At 35.7% G+C, this 20,177-nt stretch overlaps 1 protein-coding gene across 2 annotated transcripts in view; it reads left to right on the top strand.

The window, feature by feature from the left end:
* Positions 1-20,177, top strand: part of IPO7 (importin 7) — a 57,183-nt gene that overhangs the window by 21,467 nt on the left and 15,539 nt on the right. For both annotated transcript variants that reach the window (XM_021685298.2, XM_044919161.1), the window contains exons 3-12: positions 838-991; positions 1,718-1,876; positions 6,022-6,178; positions 7,765-7,854; positions 11,672-11,766; positions 11,880-11,964; positions 14,565-14,699; positions 15,335-15,434; positions 16,381-16,457; positions 16,618-16,734. In XM_021685298.2, the coding sequence (XP_021540973.1) occupies positions 838-991; positions 1,718-1,876; positions 6,022-6,178; positions 7,765-7,854; positions 11,672-11,766; positions 11,880-11,964; positions 14,565-14,699; positions 15,335-15,434; positions 16,381-16,457; positions 16,618-16,734 (1,169 nt within the window). The remainder of the gene's footprint in view (positions 1-837; positions 992-1,717; positions 1,877-6,021; positions 6,179-7,764; positions 7,855-11,671; positions 11,767-11,879; positions 11,965-14,564; positions 14,700-15,334; positions 15,435-16,380; positions 16,458-16,617; positions 16,735-20,177) is intronic.

Below are 20,177 nucleotides of genomic sequence, written 5' to 3'. Positions count from 1 at the left end.
ATAGCTAACAGAAAATAGTAATCTGTAATTTTTTAACACAGCACATTCTCCCATAAAATAACATGAATTTGAAGTGGTGTGATTGTCATATATTAATGAAATGCTTAAATTTATAGACTAAAAATTTTTATGCTGTAATTTTTCTATGATAAAAATAACAGCTTTGTGTGTCTTAGTCAGTTGGGGCTCCTATAACAGAATATCATAGACTGAATGATAGAAATATATTCCTCACAGTTCTGGAGGCTGAAAAGTCCAAAATCAAGGAGCAGCAGATTTGGTGTCTGATGAGGAACCACTTTCTGGTTCTTAGAACCCAACATGATCGGAGGGGAGGAACCTCTCCAGGGTCTCTCCTATAAAGGCATTAATTACCTACGAAAGACCTCACCCCTAATACCATCAAACTGGGGGGTTTGGATTTCAATATGAATTTGAGGGGGCTACAAATACTCAGTCTATAGTAGTGTTATTAATTATGAGAGCAGTATGGTACGTGTATATGGTTTTGTCTTTAGAGGCTTCATTTGGAAAATTGATATGGTAAAATTAATCCAGATAGCTTTCCAACAGAAAGCAGGATAAAAAGTATAAATGTGATGTAAAAAGTCTTAATAGTTTTGTTGTATAGTGTGTTTATTTGTAGAGTTTCTTAGGCTATATGTTTAATAATAACTTCAGGGGTGATTATTGTCGCTAAGAATTAGACTGTGTTTTGATTATCAACTTTGAAAATACAAGAATGTGCAGTATTTTAAATGGAGGTATGGACACTTATAAGGGGGATTCACAGTACTTTCACAGTAAATACTCTTGTCAAATTGATCTACATTTTAGGTGTTATCTATTTGAAAAATATGATAACACAGTATTGGCCTGATCGGGAAACAGCACCAGGGGACATATCCCCTTATACTATTCCAGAAGAAGATCGACATTGTATTCGAGAAAATATTGTAGAAGCTATTATCCACTCTCCTGAGCTCATCAGGTATATGTATATTTTAAAACTTACCCGTTGTTTCAGGTACATAATTTGTGGAGTTTGGGAGGAGACAGCCCAGTGGGTCTTTTCAGAACATAAAAACCTGTCATTTTTTATTTTCTTACTGTAGTTTTTATATTTATGAAAACTAAAAACTTCTAAACTTCATGTAAAATTTATGAAACAGTGTGATCAGGTGAAAGGGGGTAAAGAAAACTGTAGAATGCTGTCATATACTTTATATTATATGGTTTTGATATTTAAAAGTTCTTATTTTTATATGGTTTTGTAGAATTTTTTTTTTTTAAGATTGTATTTATTTTAGATAGCAGAGAGGCAGAGGGGGAGAGAGGGACAAGCAGACTCTGCACTGAACGTGAGCCTGATGTAGGGCTTGATCTCACAACTCCGAGATTACGACCTGACCCAAAATCAATCAAGAGTCAGATGCGTAACCGACTGAGCCACCCAGGCGCCCCTGATTTTGCAGAATTTTTAATGAAAATAGCTGGGTTTTAAATGAAACTCATCAGTTGATGATAGGGATGAAAAATAAGGAAAAACAAAATCACCTACATTTGTAACATTTGTTGGGTTTCTTTTAAATCAGTAGGAACGGGTAGTTTTTTTTCAGTTACATTTATTTTTGTCTAAGCAGCCATTTTCTTTGTATGAGCAGAATTTTATCTAGGTAGCATTTCTTCCTCCTTATTGTTTATTTTTGACTTTCAGGGTACAGCTTACTACATGCATTCACCATATCATCAAACATGATTATCCAAGCCGCTGGACTGCCATTGTGGACAAAATTGGCTTTTATCTTCAGTCTGATAACAGTGCTTGTTGGCTAGGAATTCTTCTTTGCCTTTATCAGCTTGTGAAAAATTATGAGTAAGTGTCTCTCAATTCCTACAGAGATTTGAGAAGTAGGAAAAGTTTGGAAATTATAAGGTATTTTGTTTGAACATCTAAAATTACATTTGGCATATAAAAATTAGTGAATTATATGTTGATTTTAATTTAGTATTTTCTTTTTAAAAATAGCATTCTTATTTTAATTCTTCAATCACTTCTGTTGATTCAACTGAGAAACTCGTTGTGCCCTTTTTTCGTATTACCTGTTTCCCTATTCAAAAACTGGGTTATCTCTAATTCCTCTATATGGGCTCCTCAATTTGTGCTGATAAAAGGCCTAAACATAAGCTTTTTTTAAACGTGAAGGGTATTAGAGTACTTTGAGCATTAGAGCTCTTTAACTTCTGGCTTTCTGTGAATTTTTTATCTTTTTTTTTTTTAATGAGAATTTATTTATTTATTTGAGAGAGAGAGAAATAGCATGAGAGGGGAGAGGGTCAGAGGGGGAAGCAGGCTCCCCGCTGAGCCGGGAGCCCGATGTGGGACTCGATCCCAGGACTCCAGGATCATGACCTGAGCCAAAGGCAGTCGCTTAACCAACTGAGCCACCCAAGTGCCCCTGAATTTTTTATCTTAATTTGGTGTCTTGATAAGTTTCGAGAACCTACCTGTAATTCTTTAAGAAGGATATGTTGGAATTTCATATGATCATTTTTAATCATTGTGTTTTGAGGGATTCACAGTCACCTGTTTCAGTGTTTGCATATTTGAGCAAATTATAGTTCATGTAAGTAATCAGTATCATTAAGAAAGATTTTAGGCCAAGGGATCATTTTAGATCTGGGTTTAGGGATGAGAAAAAAGATCTAACCTTGGAAGTTGAGGTAAAGCATTTCAGGAGTGGTAAGCCATACATTGAAGGGATTATCTCAAGTATGTAGTGAAAGTAATGAAATTTGTAGGCACTTGAAAGTTTGGTAACAGAAAATTTTGAGGAAGGCATGAGGAACACTTACACCATGATGGTGGCTTTATTTCCAGTCCTGACAGCTGCACAGATGCCATTGTGAGCCCTCTAATTCTGGGGCCTGTAGTTAGCCTCTGATACCCTTTTTGGGTCCCAACTCAAAGTAGCTGATGAACTGCTGCTTTTCTTCTGAGCAGGAGAGAAATATACCATTTACAGCATTGGTACTGGTGTTTTCTTGTGTTCCCACCAGCTACCCATCTTCCTGCTAAGGAATGTTCCAGCTGTTGCTCCAACTTCTATCAGAGTGCCAGTTGTTGTAGTTCTGGTAAGTGAGTGACTAAAATGAGAGAGAATAACAATAATAAGCTGTTATTGTCATTGAGGAGATTAAGTCTCTCCTGTCCTATAATGTTAGCAGGAGAGAGTGTGACAGAGATTTTTTAAATGGGAGACATAGGAGGCTGCTACAGTATTGGAATTCCAGTTCATTTTCAGCCAGTGTTCAATTGTGGAGCACAAGGTGTTCACAAGGGATCTGTGTGGACTGAAGCAGTTCTAAGAATATTCATGGAGAAATTGGAATTTGTGGTGGTCTTCAGGAGCATAGATCCTCAGGAAATGCTTGTCAGTTGAAGGAGCACAGAAGGAGCATTTGAAGAGGAAGGCATGTCACAGCATACGGAGTAGTATGAACAAAGAAAGGTACAGAGGTGGAAATGAGATACTGTCTTTAGTGGGTAGTGAGGAGACCACTAAATGGTATGGATAATTTCTGTTTAGAGGTCGGGGATAAATTTGGACTGGTAAATTGGGACCATGTTAAAGAGGGTTTTGAATGCCATGATGGAGAATTTGGATGTAACCTTTTAGATGCTAATATACCATTGAAGATTTGTTTTGTTTTGTTTTGTTTTAACAGTAAAGTGATGGGCTAGTACTTAGGATTTCCTATGAGCATGGCTTACTAGATTGGCACATCGTAGCCTTGTGGTAGTCCGCTTTTTTTAGTGTCACATTTTCATGCTTTCAGGAACTTTCAGGTCTTATTGGTTAATAATTTGTTTCCTACCATAATTACTTTCATATACCAATTAGCATAGATTAGCAGCTAGTACCACCTTATTTCTAGTCCTCTCCTGAATGTAGAGAGGGAAGGAGGAAAGAAGAATGTATAATATGGAATGGGTACTCAAACCCTCTTAATGTGGGTGTTCATCTGGGTTGGGTAATTGGAGAGAAGCGCATAATATAGTTCTACCTTTATTATTTTTTTTCTTGTTTTTTCTACCTTTATTATTAAAAGGAAATATTGTCTATAATCACTGTAGTTTGTATTATCAGATTGGACACTGCAAATGACTTCCTTTCATAAATTGTTAATTGTTTTTTACTGAGTGAAAGAACTGTACATATGTTTTAAAATGTATGCTAGGTATAATTTCTCAGCACATTAAAACAGTGTTTAAAATAATCTATCAGTTAATTGTTTAATAGTCTCAATCATTATTAGAACATCTGTTGGTGTTTTTTATTCTTGGTAATTTACTTCGGTTCTAATTTCATCTAGTAGGGAAAAAGAATCTAGGCTTTTTACCTTTACTTTTTTTTTTAAGATTTTATTTATTTATTTCAGAGAGAGTGTGTGTGTGAGCGGGGGGAGGGGTAGAGGAAGAGGGAGAGAATCTCAAGCGGACTCCTGCTGAGTGCAGAGCCCGACTTGGGGGCTTGAGGGCTTGATCTCGGGACTCTGAGACCATGACCCAAGCTGAAATCAAGAGTCAGACACTTAACTGACTGAGCCATCCAGGCACCCCTTACCTTTACCTTTTAAAAATGTGCTCAGATATTCAGTTCTTAAATATATTTTCTTCCTCCAAGGAGGCTACCAGTAGATAAAACTGGAATCTGGTAGGAAAAACCAATTAAAAAGCAGTTTAATCTAAAAAGATAAATTATGTTTTTTAGAATAATGACTTAACCACTAGTCTGTATTTTGTAAAGCTATTCTGCCTATTGACTCCTTAATAATGGAAGGTAAGATGTCATTCCTGTAGTTCTTTTTATTTTTTTAAAGATTTTATTTATTTATTTGGGAGAGAGAATGATTATGCGGATGGGGGGAGAGTGAGAAGCAGAGCAAGAAGTGAGGCCCAGGCTCTATCCCAGGACCTGGAGATCCTGACCTGAGCCAAAGGCACATGCAACTGAGCCACCAAGGCGTGCCCCTATAGTTCTAATCTGCTAATTCAGTGTTTAAAGTTTTTTTTCATTGAAGCATAGATGACCTAGTGTTTTTTAAATTGAAGTACAGTTTAATAAAAGTAAATCAACAGACCTCTTTAAATAATATTGTTAAAATGCTAAGAAATCTGTATGCAGAATTCTCACTTCGGTCAGCAATTCTTTACCCACATCCTTGGAGCAAATGTGATTCAGAATTCAGGATTTTTTGTATTTTAGAAAGATAACGAGGTTCACATAATACATGTTAAACACTCCTGTTGAAATTGAACTAGCACCCAGTAGTCAGACACGTATTATCATATCTACTATAAAATATGTGAATATCCACTCCAGATGGGATAAGTGAAGACCTTAAGTAGCCTGTTGAAGTCAGGTTTTGTTGCCAAATAGGTTACAAAAGAACTTTGTTTATAAAGTGCCTATTTTCTGCTTTCTTGATGCCATTTCTGCCTTAATGCTTTCGGTATGTAAATAAGGGTGGTAATATATAATCAATTTTATATCAGTCAGCTGCTAATATTTAAAAGCCAAGTCATTGTAGCTCTTAAGTTGTATAAGTATTCACAATTAGAGACTGTTGTGAAGTGGTTAAGAGGGCAGACCTTGGATCTTGACTGATGAAGTTCGTACCTAGATGAGTATGCTGGGAAAGATTCTTCTCTGTGCCTCAATTTCCTCAAACTATTGAAGTGAGGATACTAATGGAGCCTTGGGGATTATTGACTTCATAATGAATGCTCAGAAAATTTTAGATATTTTATTATTTTGGGGGGTTTTTCTTAAGTTGCTTTTGTTTGTGATTTGGTTCCATTGTTGGTTTTTCTTTTTTTTTCGAGGAATCTAAAGTTGCTTAGGAAGTATTTGCTTATATTTGTGTGAACAAACAAGCAGTTTAATTTTGTATCTCATACATATAATTAATTATGAAGTAAATTCTTACAGAATTAGTTTGTATTCCTACCCAAAGGTACAAGAAACCAGAGGAACGGAGTCCACTGGTAGCAGCAATGCAGCATTTCCTGCCAGTTCTAAAGGACCGTTTTATCCAGCTTCTTTCTGATCAATCTGATCAATCTGTCCTCATCCAGAAACAGATTTTCAAGATCTTCTATGCTCTTGTTCAGGTAATTTTATAAAGCAGTTTTATAAAGCAGTTTTTATATATAAAAGTCTATCATTTGCTACATTAAAAGATAACAGAATTTCTGTGTCTTGATAATTCATTTGAAATTAAATTAAATTATTAAATTATCAAATTATTAAATGGATGATTTGCTAGTCAAATATTAATTGCCAAAATTATATGTGCATTAAAACTCTGACCAAGCACACTTCCCTAAATACACAAACAATTCCAATAAATCTTAAATTATAACTGGTCAATCTTAAGTTCTCTTAACCCATCTGACACTATTTACAAAATTAGTAAAAATTTTTTACGCCTTTCACCTTAAGAATTCACAAGTCTGAAAATCAGTTACTGAAATTACAGTTTATATTTAGCATGAAGAGCATGAACCCGATGTTCCAAATACACATAGATTGTCCCAGTAATAAACAAAACCTATTCCTAAGTTTAACACAAAAGTACTAATACTGTGGCTTGACTGGCACACAATGGGCTTCATCCTTTTTACATATTCTGAATCTTCCTGGGATAAAAGATACCCACTAAGGAAATGATTGTATTTTCTTAGTGGGATGTAATTACTTATATGAAACAGTTTTTGATCAGGATTAAAATTCTAGTTCTTTTTGTGCCATGTAGCCATAGAAGGATTCATCTCGTGTACTAGAACCTTTGGTTCAATTCATACCCTTACTTAACTTTAAAATCTCATTTAAATAGACCTGTAACTTCCAGTGCAACTGACTCACCATATTGTTTGGTTGGATTTTGCGTGTCTTTCCTAGATCAGTAAAGACAATCTATTATCTCCCAGTCTTAACCAAAGGACACTTTAATGACATTCCATTGTCGTCGTCTTAAAGAATTTTTAAAAGTGATTTGGGTATACAATTTCTATACTGTTCTTGTTTTCTAATTGGTAAGATTATAACTTAGATTAAGAGTAAGTTATTTTTGTATACTGTTCTAGGGCATAGGACAAAATATTTAATTTCCCAACTAATTTTTTGACACTAACATACCCTGATATCAAATATAACCCTGTCTCACTTGTGAAAATAGATATCCTAAAATCCTGAATAGGATATTGTTTTTATGAGCCTATTGAGAGGATTTATCCAAGGAATGCAAGAGTTGGATCAGTGGTAAGAGATCAGTTTCTGTGATTAACTCTTATATGGAAAAAAGGACCTGTAACCATCTCTAAGGATACCAGATAAAGTATTTGATAAAATTTAATAACCATTCCCACTTTAAAAAACAAAAAACAAACTAAGAGTCCTGGAATAGAAATTTTCTTCACTTGATAAAAGATGTTCACTAGAAATCCACAGTATCACTCTTATGGTAAAAATAAGATATATTCCCAGTAATTTGGGAATAAGACAAGGATGTTCACTGTCAGTGCCACAATTCTCTGTTGTAGATAACTGACCAAATCAGCCAGATAAGAAATTTGCTTGTGTACTAAAAACTGGAAATCTGGGTTGAATGAAATACTTTTTGTAGGTTTTGTGAAGAGTTGAAGTGGGATTTTCTTTTGTAAGGATTTTAAAGTATTGATTCTTGATTTTCGTTTAGTATACACTACCACTGGAGCTGATAAACCAACAGAACCTGACAGAATGGATAGAAATTTTAAAGACTGTTGTGAACAGAGATGTACCTAATGTAAGTCTCTGTATGTTCTTGTATTACTAAAATATCTAATTATCTTTTGAGAATTTTAACTGATATTTCTGTAACATTTTTATGAGTTTATATAATTCATGATGCAAATTATTCTAGATAAAGAGACCATTTTGTTTGTTTACATAAGTGCAATATTAATAAAAAACTGAGAAGAAACAGAAGCATTAGGATAAAGAGAAGTACCTAAACAATAGTATATGAAATAACCCTGCACAGTTTTTTATTAATCTATAAATATTTTTTTTTAAAGATTTTATTCATTTGTCACAAAGAGAGAGCACAAGCAGGGGGTAGTGACAGGTAGAGGGAGAAGCAGGTTCCCTGCTGAGCAATGAGCCTGATGCAGAACTCGATCCCATGACTGGGGTCATGACGAGCCAAAGGCAGATGCTTAACCGACTGAGCCGCCCAGGTGTCCCTATAAAGATTTTTTTTATTTGAGAGAGAGAGCACATGAGCGGGGTAGTGGGAGAAGCAGACTCCCCAGTGAGCAAGGAGCCCTACGCAGGGCCTGAGATCATGACCTGAGCCAAAGGCAGACACTCAACCAACTGAGCCACCCAGGAGCCCCTTTATTTAAAAAAAAGTTTTTTTAAGATTTTATTTATTTTTTGACAGAGAGACAGCGAGAGAGGGAACACAAGCAGGGGAGTGGGAGAGGGAGAAGCAGGCTTCCCATGGATCAGGGAGCCCGATGTGGGGCTCGATCCCAGGACCCTGAGATCATGACCTGAGCCAAAGACAGACACTTAACCCAGTGAGCCACCCAGGCTCCCCATGATGAAAATTTTTGAGATCTACTCTCTTAGCACCCTTCAAATATACAGTACAGTACTGTTAACTATAGTCACTATGCTGAACGTTATATCTCCAGAACTTACTTATCTTATAACTGAAAGTTTTGACCACCTTCTTAAATTCACTATGGTAATCATTTCACAATGTATACATATATCTCACCATTGTGTTATACACCTTAAACTAATACAATTTTATATATTATATATATTTTTAAAAAGCGCTTGCAGCTAGATTTTAGCCTAATAATTTGTCAGACACTCATGAACCAGGAGACTTTGTAGTTAGTTACATTACTTGTTTTTTTAATTTTATAGATATAACCCATATGCCATAAAATTCACCTTTTCAAAGTATACAATTCAGTGGGTTTTAGTACATACAGAATTGTACATACAGAATGTAGTACATACAGAATTTTTTTTAAGTCACTTCTTAAGGAAAGATTTATTTTTGAGAGAGAGAGCACAAATGGGGGTGAGAGGCAGAGGGAGAAGCAGACCCCCCACTGAGCAGGGACCCTGGGATCATGACCCTAGCCGCATGCAGACGCCCAACTGAGCCGCCCAAGTGCCCAGTTTAGTCACAATTTTTATTTTATTTATTTATTTTTTATAATTATGGTTACTTTTTTTTTTTTTAAAGATTTTATTTATTTGACAGAGACACAGTGAGAGAGGGAACGCAAGCAGGGGGAGTGGGAGAGGGAGAAGCAGGCTTTCCACAGACAGGAAGCCCAATGCAGGGCTCGATCCCAGGACCCTGGGATCATGACCTGAGCCGAAGGCAGACGCTTAATGACTGAGCCACCCAGGTGCCCCAGTCACAATTTTTAAAGTAACTGCAATTTTTCTTTATAATCTAGTTTTCTAAAGAGGTAGGGGGATTTATAAGTCCTGAATACATGATGTGTTTTAACATTCCTTATTTAATCCTCAAAAAAAATCCCTCTGAATTTATTTTTTATTTATTTCCCCATCCCCTCTGAATTTATTTTATTTTATTATTATTTTTTAAAGATTTTATTTTATTTGAGAGAGAATGCACAGGTGTGCACGCGCATGAGTGAGAGAGAGCAGGAGCAGGGGTAGGGGGAGGAGCAGAGGGAGAAGCAAACTCCCCGCGGAGCAGGGTGTCCGATGCTGGACTTGATCCTAGGACCCTGGGATCATGACCAGAACTGAAGGCAGGCGCTTAACCGACTGAGCCACCACCCAGGCACCCCCCTCTGAATTTATTTTAAGTGGAGACATAGAAGGGTTATATAATTTATCCAAAACAATTTTATTAGTGGCATAACTGAGACCAACCTCCTGTTTTGTGGTTTATTGCTTACATTTCTATTTAAAAGGAAAAACAGTGTAGAGGTGCCTGGGTGGCTCAGTTGGTTGAGTGTCTGACCCTTGATCTTGGCTCAGTTCTTGATCTCACAGGGTTGTGAATTCGAGCCTAATGGTGGGCTCTGCACTGGGTGTGGAGCCTGCTGTAAAAAAAACAAAAACAGTGTAGAAGAAAGGAATAGAACATTTCTTCCACTCTGTAGGAAACTAGTTTGGTGTATATTTTTCTGGACACATTTAATAGGTACAGAATAAAATTTTAAAAGTTTTCATTTATACACTGTGTACTTTTTGGGTATAATTTATAAACACTCACATATTATAAACAAACAGTCCAGTGAGTTATCAGTTATATGTATCCATGTAATCATCACCTAGAATATTTGCTGGTGGCTAGTTTTAGTCATTCCTATCATCACCATTCTCATTTCTAGGACCATAGATTAGTTTTGCCTGTTCTAGAACTTAATATAAAATAATTTTTTGTATGTACCTTCTTTTGCATGATATATTTATGAGATATATTCATGTTGTGTTATAGTAGTCTGTTCCTTATGTATTCATGTTGTGTTGTAGTAGTTTGTTCCTTTTTATTACCAAGTAATATTTTATTGTGTGGATATACTACAGTTTATCCATTCACAAGTTGATGGACAGCTGGGTGGTTTCAGGATTTTAGTAGTACAAATAAAGCTGCTATGAATATTCCTACACAAATCTTTTTGGGATCATATATTTTCATTTTGAGTATACCAAAGAGTGGAATTGGATCATAGGGTAGGTATATCTTTAACTTTATTAGTAACTTCTAAAGTGATTTTCAAAGTGGTTGTACCATTGCTCTCACTTTTTGTTTTAATTTGGGGTTGCTCCAAAGTCTCACTTTCCCATTATAAATTAAAAATACGTTGGTATGTTATGGGTCAGTATGTAAGGATCCAATCCATTCTTTTAGTGGATTGTATAGTAGTCTTTTATAGATGTTCCATAATTAAGCATTCACTTATCAGTGAATGTTTAGGGTCTTGGTAGTTTTCCACTATTGTTTTTAAATGAAGGTCTTCATCTGTCTATCCTTTTGTGTTTATACTAATATTTCTGAAACTAGATTTCTGAAATGGTGTTTTTCATGCCCTTTTGATTTGAACTATACTGGTTTTGATTAAACTACTTTCCATGGCCTTGACTTTATATTATTTGGATTTTGACTAAAATGTTTGTGTTTGAGCTTGCTCTATAAGAATTTTAAAAAGTAGGCGCGCCTGGGTGGCTCAGTCGTTAAGCGTCTGCCTTCAGCTCAGATCATGATCCGAGGGTCCTGGGATCGAGCCCCCGCATCGGGCTCCCTGCTCCGTGGGAAGCCTGCTTCTCCCTCTCCCACTCCCCCTGCTTGCGTTCCCTCTCTCGCTGTGTCTCTCTCTGTCAAATAAATAAATAAAATTTAAAAAAAAAAAAAAGGATTTTAAAAAGTATATCCTTTGTAGCTAAGTAGTGAAGCAGATGAAAGTGCCTCTTATATTTAATAAATAAGACTACTTTTCCAAATCTAGCCTTTTATTACAAAAGGCTAACATTCATTGTGAGTCTCTTCTCACCTCATGCTGTTCCTCTTAGAGTGTATCATGTCTTACTATCATTAAATAAATCTCTCTTTAAAGGAAACACTTCAAGTTGAAGAAGATGACAGACCAGAGTTACCATGGTGGAAATGTAAGAAGTGGGCTTTACATATCTTAGCAAGGCTTTTTGAAAGGTAAGCTCTCAATATATGATGATTTAGGTTTATTTTTTCATGCTCTTAGTTTTTATAAGTATTAGTATATAAAGCATTATAAAGAAACAGTGGGCATTTTAATGTTCTTTTAGATATGGAAGCCCTGGCAATGTTTCCAAGGAGTATAATGAATTTGCTGAAGTATTTCTGAAGGCATTTGCTGTTGGTGTCCAGCAAGTAAGTCTAAGAATTTTTCTAAATTGAAACATGACATTATTATTAGGTTAATTTCTGTCTTGCTTTTTTTCTGACTTATTGGTACCCAAAGATTGCATGTAGCAATCTTTAACATTTTTTTTTTTAAGATTTTATTTATTTATTTGACAGAGAAAGAGATAGCGAGAGCAGGAACACAAGCAGGGGGAATGGGAGAGGGAGAAGCAGGCTTCCCGCTGAGCAGGGAGCTCGATGCGGGGCTCGATCCCAGGACCCTGGGATCATGACCTGAGCCAAAGGCGGTCGTTAAGACTGAGCCACCCAGGTGCCCCAACCTTTACCATTTTGAACTCTGTAGCAGTTCTCCTTTTTTGGTCTTAGGTCTTCCTTATTCCCTTAAATTGTTGAGAACCTCAGCAAGCTTCCATTTATGTGAGTTACACCTATGATATTTATCATATTAGAAATTAAAATTTAAGAGTATTAATTCATTTAAAAATAACAAACCTAATATATTAACACAGAATACATGTTTTTTTTTTAATAACTGCTTCCCAAAATGAAACATTTTTAACAAAAGGAAATGGGCATTGTTAAACATTTTTACTAAATTTTTAATGTATGGCTTAATAAAAGTTATATACTCATCTTCCTATGTATTTAGTCTTTTTTAATTTTGCTGGACATAAATACAGACAGTGTGGCCTCAGATAAGTTGGAAAAGGAAAGACTTTTAATAGCCTTTTCACAAAATTGTGGAAATTCTTTGATACCACATCAAAATATGATAATGATAGGGTTTTTTTGTTTTTGTTTTTAGTAAACTCTATACCTAATGTGGGGCTCAAACCCATGACCCCAATATCAAGTCACATGCAGTACCAACTGAGTCACTCAATACTGGTAGTTTCTTAAAGGTTAATTGCAGTGTAGAGTTTTTTAATAGCAAGCATCTTAGATTCTTTTACATTAACACCTGTTGATTTGTATTATACTTTGAATGGATCATTTATCCATACATGATTTTGTAACGGCTGGTCATTTGGAAAATTGAGTTAATGAAGATTTTCCAAATGTTAATACATTTCATTATGCAATTTTATCTTTTTAGAGGTTTATTTATTTTAGAGAGAGAGCAAGAGAGAGCATGCATGAGCAGGGGGAGGAGCAGAGGAAGAGGGAGGAAAGAAGCAGACTACCTGCTGAGCGCTGAGCTTACCACGGGGCTCAATCTCACCACCCTGAGATCATGACCTGAGTGGAAATCAAGATTTGGAGGGTTAACCGACTGAGCCACCCAGGTGCCCCGCATGCAGTTTTTAAAAAAGAAATCACATTTGCTAATACTACCACTGATGTCATCAGAAATATCGTTAAATATTGGAAAGCTAATTAAGTGGATCAAAGTCTTTTGCATCTAAGAGTTTGAGAATTCTAATTTTTGTTTCGAAGCTCAGATTTTAACACCAGTAACATACTGTCGGTTATTTTCCTTGAAGTGACAGGCTCATTTTATTCATTTTTGAGGGGAAATATGCCATACACACAAGTCTAAATAACCATAATTTGTCAGTTCTTCTTTCAAGAATATGATAGCATTTGATGGGAAAAGCTACTATTTCAACTTTTCTTCCAACCATTGTACTTTGGTATTAGAAGAAGTGCTACATGTGTACTCCCCATTTAATAATAATTATATTTTGATTCATTAAGAGTGTTCTTAAGGAAATAATGCAATATATGTTAAGAAAAAGAAGAAGATAGGAGGGGAAGAATGAAGGGGGGGAAATCGGAGGGGGAGACGAACCATGAGAGACGATGGACTCTGAAAAACAAACTGAGGGTTCTAGAGGGGAGAGGGGTGGGAAGATGGGTTAGCCTGGTAATGGGTATTAAAGAGGGCACGTTCTGCATGGAGCACTGGGTGTTAAGCGCAAACAATGAATCATGGAACACTACATCAAAAACTAATGATGTAATGTATGGTGATTAACATAACAATAAAAATTAAAAAATTTTAAAAAAGAGTTCATAAGGAAAGGTTGTTTTGAATTTAATGTGGCTGTAAAGAATATGATGACTGCTGGTACACTTGGGTGCCACTTTTTGATTCATGTTAGGCAACAGAAGTTTTGCCACCACTGCTTTTGTACCATCGATGCAGATGTTAACATAGTAAAAAAGTCAAATAACGTCTTAGCCTTATTATGAAAATAGTTTTGACCTCACAGACCCTTCAGGAGGTCTGTGGGGCAAATCTTGACAATTGCTGTTCTGAAATACCATGTAGAATTAGAGCTCCTGGCAGACATTAAATTGGTGAGTGGTTTGGTAAGGTTTTTCTGGGAGGTAAGTAACCTGTGGTTTTCTTTTTATACTTAATCAGAAACTATTCCTTTGACATAGTAGTAATTCAGTTTATTTATTTGAAGTATCTTGGGAATAAATATGGTTCTCTAATACAAAATTTTAAAAAATTACTTTCTTTTTAAGAGAGTATGGTTGTTATTTGAGGATGATGATCTGGGTATTAAGATACGTGTCAGATGTTTTTACTGACTTATAAAATGGTTAAAATTTCTATTTAACTTTTGGTTTTTGATCAAATATTTTTTTCCAAGGTTTTATTGAAGGTATTATATCAGTACAAGGAGAAACAATATATGGCTCCTCGAGTTTTGCAACAGACATTAAATTACATTAATCAAGGAGTTTCTCATGCCCTCACCTGGAAGAATCTGAAGCCTCATATACAAGTAATAATTTTCTATCTGAAATGTTTTTCCGGAAAATATAATGGAAATAACATTAATTATCATAAAGGTTGAAAAGTGCATATTTTGTTGACTTGTGTTACTTAGTCTAGTTAATTGTTTTGATAATACAGTAGGAAAATGAGAAAATACCTTGACACAAACTTATAAAAGGTATTTTGTGATTACCTTTTAATCTAAAACTATTATCTTAAAATTTGCATTTAAATTGTTAGTACTGGCTTATGGTTGTAACATTTTAGTCACGTAATTTGGAATAAACCAAGGACTATTTCACCAGATTAGTTTTGAGGGTAATTAGCTTATATACCATTTCTATGAGTAATTTATTTGCTTTATTTAGAACTACAGGATTTGATGGACTAAAATTTCATAATGTATTTTCTCAGAATACTTAATTGCTACCTATATACACATATGTCTTATTTTATAATTACTTGTTGCACAAACTCTGATAGTATGTACCTTAATAATTGATCTGAGAATCATTACTAAAGTTTGATATTAAGCTTTGAAATACATATTATTGGGTTGCTTTTGTTTTAGCACTTAACCAAAATTGAAGGTTTAAATTTGAAGACTGACTTAAGGTTACTTTCTTAACTTTTAAATTGCAGGGCATTATCCAAGATGTTATTTTTCCATTGATGTGCTATACAGATGCTGATGAAGAACTTTGGCAAGAAGACCCTTATGAATATATACGCATGAAGTTTGGTAAATTTTCACTTTCTTAGAAACAAAATATGTCAGTAGCTAAGTTTGTATATAGTATATATAAGGGTGTCGTAAGGCCTCACCTTTGGTTCTGAAAAATCTTTGTTGTTTTAATGTAATTTATCCATTTTTTAGACTTTTTGGGGTCTATTCATTAGTTATGGCATTTGATAATGATCTTCATTTTTAGCAGACACAGATAGTAGTGTTACTAAGTTACAATTATTGGATGTGCTTTTTGGCACATGCTAAAACAAAGAAATTCAAGATTACACCTTAACACTGTCAAAACTATACTTTTGGACCCCATGTCAGTCATCATATGTGTGGGAAATGAGAAGACTATATTTGAAGCTGGAGTCACATTGAGTCTGCATGGAACTAAAGGATTGTAATTTGACTAATGTTGAGTATTAGTCCTTCTTCCTACCAAAATCTTTTATATTTGTAGTAGATTGTACTTTTGTGACCATATTGTGAAAACTTTCACAGTAGTTGTGTTTTATATGAAAGAAAATGATCATTAAGATAAATTAATGGGGGCGCCTGGGTGGCTCAGTTGGTTAAGCAACTGCCTTCGGCTCAGGTCGTGATCCTGGAGTCCCGCATCGGGGTCCCTGCTCAGTGAGGAGCCTGCTTCTCCCTCTGACCCTCCCCCCTCTCATGTACTCTCTCATTCTCACTCTCTCAAATAAATAAATAAAATCTTTAAAAAAAAAAAAAAAGATAAATTAATGGATTAAAATTTAATTTGTACTGAAAAGACATGAAATTAGAAGCTATTGCAAAATTATATAGGAATCTGGGTTCCTTTTTATACCTTGCATGAACATTTAGCAAAATTTTAAGGTCTTTTTACAGAGCATCATTTGTAAATTACGTGAAAATGTTTCTTGAAGAAATTGAAATTGCTGATTTTTGTATTAATTTTAAATTTATTCTCTAGATGTGTTTGAAGATTTTATTTCTCCTACCACTGCTGCCCAGACACTTTTGTTTACAGCTTGTAGCAAGAGGAAAGAGGTAGGTTATTTAACATAGAGAACTTTTGCTTTAATATTTAAAATTTGTTCAGATATACACTCAGCTTTTAATGTTAGCCATGTAAGTCATTTTGTCTTTTTTGTTGTTAAGGATTGTTAGGAAATCAAATAAAATGTTAACTTCCCTTTTTTAAATCTAGGTACTGCAAAAGACAATGGGATTTTGCTACCAGATTCTTACAGAACCAAATGCTGATCCTCGAAAAAAAGATGGAGCCCTGCATATGATTGGCTCTTTAGCTGAAATACTTCTGAAGGTATTTCTTCTTTTCTGTGCAAGTAGTTTCATAACAGTTTTATTGAGATAGAGTTCACGGGGGCGCCTAGGGGCTCAGTCATTTGGGCATCTGCCTTTAGCTCAAGTCCTGATTTCAGGGTCCTGGGATCAAGCTGAGTAGGGCTTCCTTCTCAGCAGGGAGTCTGCTTCTCCCTCTCACTCTCTGTGTGCTCTCTCTCTCAAATGAATGGATAAAATCTTAAAAAAAGAGAGAGATACAGTTCACATACCATACTGTTTGCTCATTAAAGTGAATAATTTAGTGGTTTTTATTATAGTCACAGAGTTGTACAACCGTCAACCCCAAAAGAAACTATTAGTTTCTTTACATTGCTTCCAAAATTCTCAGCCCTAGGCTACCCCTAATCTCCTTTTTGTCGTTATAGATTTATCCATTTTGGACATTTCATGTAAAGGGAATGCTATATAACATGTGCTCCTTGAGGAGTGGCTTTTTTCACTTAGCACAATATTTTCAAAGTTCATCCATGTTGTGGCACTTGACAGTACTTCATTCCTTTTTGTTGCCAAATGTTCCACTGTATTGATATACCACATTTTATTTATGCATTCTTCAGTTGGTGTACACTTGCATTATTATGAATACTGAAGCTGTGAGCATTTATGTACACATCTTTGTGTGGACATAATTTTTTTTTTTTTTTTTTTTTTTTAAAGATTTTATGTATTTATTTGACAGAGACACAGCGAGAGAAGGAACACAAGCAGGGGGAGTGGGAGAGGGAGAAGCAGGCTCCCCACCGAGCAGGGAGCCCGATGTAGGGCTCAATCCCAGGTCCCTGGGATCATGACCTGAGCTGAAGGCAGATGCTCAATGACTGAGCCACCCAGGTGCCCCTGGACATAATATTTTCACTTCCCTTGGGTCACATACCTAGGAGTCAAATTGCTGTCCTATTTTGAGAAACTGCCAGATTGTTTTCCAAAGTGGCTGTATCATTTTATATTTTTACCAGCAGTGTGTGAGGGTTCCAGTTTCTATGTCCTCACCAACAATTATTACCTTTTTATTGTAGCCATCCTAGTTGGTGTCAAACAATACATCATTGTGGTTTTGATTTACATTTCCCTGATGACTAATGATACAGAGAATCTTTTTTAATGTGTATATTGGCTATTGTATATCTTCTTTGGAGAAATGTATATTCAAATCCTTTGTCTATTTTTTTAGCTGGGTTATTCGTCCTTTCATTGTTGAATTGTTAAGAGTTCTTTGCATATTCTAGGGGCACCTGGGTGGCTCAGTCATTAAGCGGCTGCCTTCAGCTCAGGTCATGATCCCAGGGTGCTGGGATCGAGCCCCACATCGGGCTCCCTGCTCAGCGGGAAGCCTGCTTCTCCCTCTCCCACTCCCCCCTGCTTGTGTTCCCTCTCTCGCTATGTGTCTCTGTCAAATAAATAAATAAATCTTTAAAAAAAAAGAGTTCTTTGTATATTCTAACTATCAGACCTTTTTCATATATATGATTTGCAAGTATTTTGTGGGTTATCATTTCACTTTCTTGATGTCCTATGAAATACAAGTTTTGATAAGATTCTGAAATTATGTCCAGTTTATATTTTCTTTTGCTGCTTGTGCTTAAGGTACTTCTTTTGCATGACTTATTTTATTTTCATGTTGCAAGATAATTGTAAAATAGTGTTTTTTCCTTTAAAAATTTTGTCTTTAAGGAAATTTATAAACATGAATGAATCCATTCATAGCCTAGGAACATCATGCTTTTGTGACATAAATTTCTGATAAAGAATGACCCTAGATTAGATTTATTTTTAGGAACCTCAGCTTAATTGTACACATTGTGTCTGACTTCATAAATAAGATCTGAAATTTATTTTGCTTAAAAGTTAATAAGTAAATATTAAGTCAGAATCCTCTAACTCCCCAGGAACCTTGTTACATATCACCATTAATTTGTAGGGTTATTTTGTTTATATTTTAGTTTTTTATACCTGTCCACATATCCTTCTGTTTATAAAGACAGTGGTTATTTGTTATATGGCAGGCTGGGAATCTTTAGTGAGTTCTTTTGGCAAGTTCAGATTTTTCTTTTTTAACTTTTTATTTTTAAGTAATTTTAGACTTACAGAAAAATTGCAAAAATAGTTTCCATTCTTCATCCACCTTCTCCTAATGTTAGCATCTTAGATAGCCATACTGCAATTCTCAAAACCAGGAAATTAATATTGATAGCATACTAGTCACTAATCTTACAGACCCCTTTCACATTGTGCAAGATTTCCCATTAATGTCCTTTTTTATGGTCCATGATCCAGTCCAGGATCCCACATTGCATTTAGTTCCCATGTCTGTCTTCAGTTTTTCAAGCATTTATTTTTAATGTTGATGTAATATGCAATTCCAGGAACTCTTCTTAAAAGCTTGCTACCACTTAGAAAAGACCCTACTTTAAGATTCATGGGAATATCTTTTTTTTCCTTGACCATGGCATTTTTAAATTATTTTGTTTTATGGTTTTTTTAGGTTTTATTTATTTGACAGTGAGAGACACAGTGAGAGAGGGAACACAAGCAGGGGGAGTGGGAGAGGGAGAAGCAGGCTTCCTGCAGAGCAGGGAGCCTGATACGGGGCTCGATCCCGGGACCCTGGGATCATGACCTGAGCCGAAGGCAGACGCTTAATGACTGAGCCACCCAGGTGCCCCAACCATGGCATTTTTTTAATTAAAAAAATTTTTCTTTTTTTAAGATTTTATTTATTTATTTGAGAGAGAGCCAGAGCTCAAGAGCACAGGTTGGGGGGGAGGGAGAGAGGGAGAAGCAAACTCCCCGCTGAGCAGGGATCCTAATACGGGCGGGGCACTATCCCTAGACCCTGAGATCATGGACCCTGAGATCATGACCTGAACCGAAGGCAGACGCTTAACCGACTAAGCCACCCAGGTGCCCCAAGAATATCTTTTTAGATAACCAGATTATTACCTTGTAAGCAGGGTCTTTTCTCAATCTGTGTTGTATTCGTTTAGAACCTTTCCAGTGAGGCTTTATTTCATTATAATAGTTTTTTTTTTTTCATTAATAGTTTTATAAGGTAAGGAATAAAATTAACCACACTCCCATTACTCAAACATGATTGCTCTTAAGATTTGGTGTAAATGCTTTCTAAGCAAATGAGGTAAAAAGATTAAAGAAAAGGAGTTCAGTGTTTTTTGATGGTGAAGTTTGAGAATAAGAAAATTAGATATGGGGGCGCCTGGGTGGCTCAGTTGGTTAAGCGACTGCCTTCGGCTCGGGTCATGATCCTGGAGTCCCGGGATCGAGTCCCGCATCGGGCTTCCTGCTCGGCAGGGAGTCTGCTTCTCCCTCTCCCACTCCCCCTGCTTGTGTTCCCTCTCTCGCTGTGTCTTTCTCTGTCAAATAAATAAATAAAATCTTTAAAAAAAA

The sequence above is a fragment of the Neomonachus schauinslandi genome, chromosome 11 (assembly GCF_002201575.2).
Source record: "Neomonachus schauinslandi chromosome 11, ASM220157v2, whole genome shotgun sequence".
In the NCBI taxonomy this organism is placed as follows: Eukaryota; Metazoa; Chordata; class Mammalia; order Carnivora; family Phocidae; genus Neomonachus; species Neomonachus schauinslandi.
This window is presented reverse-complemented; position numbering and strand designations above follow the sequence as displayed.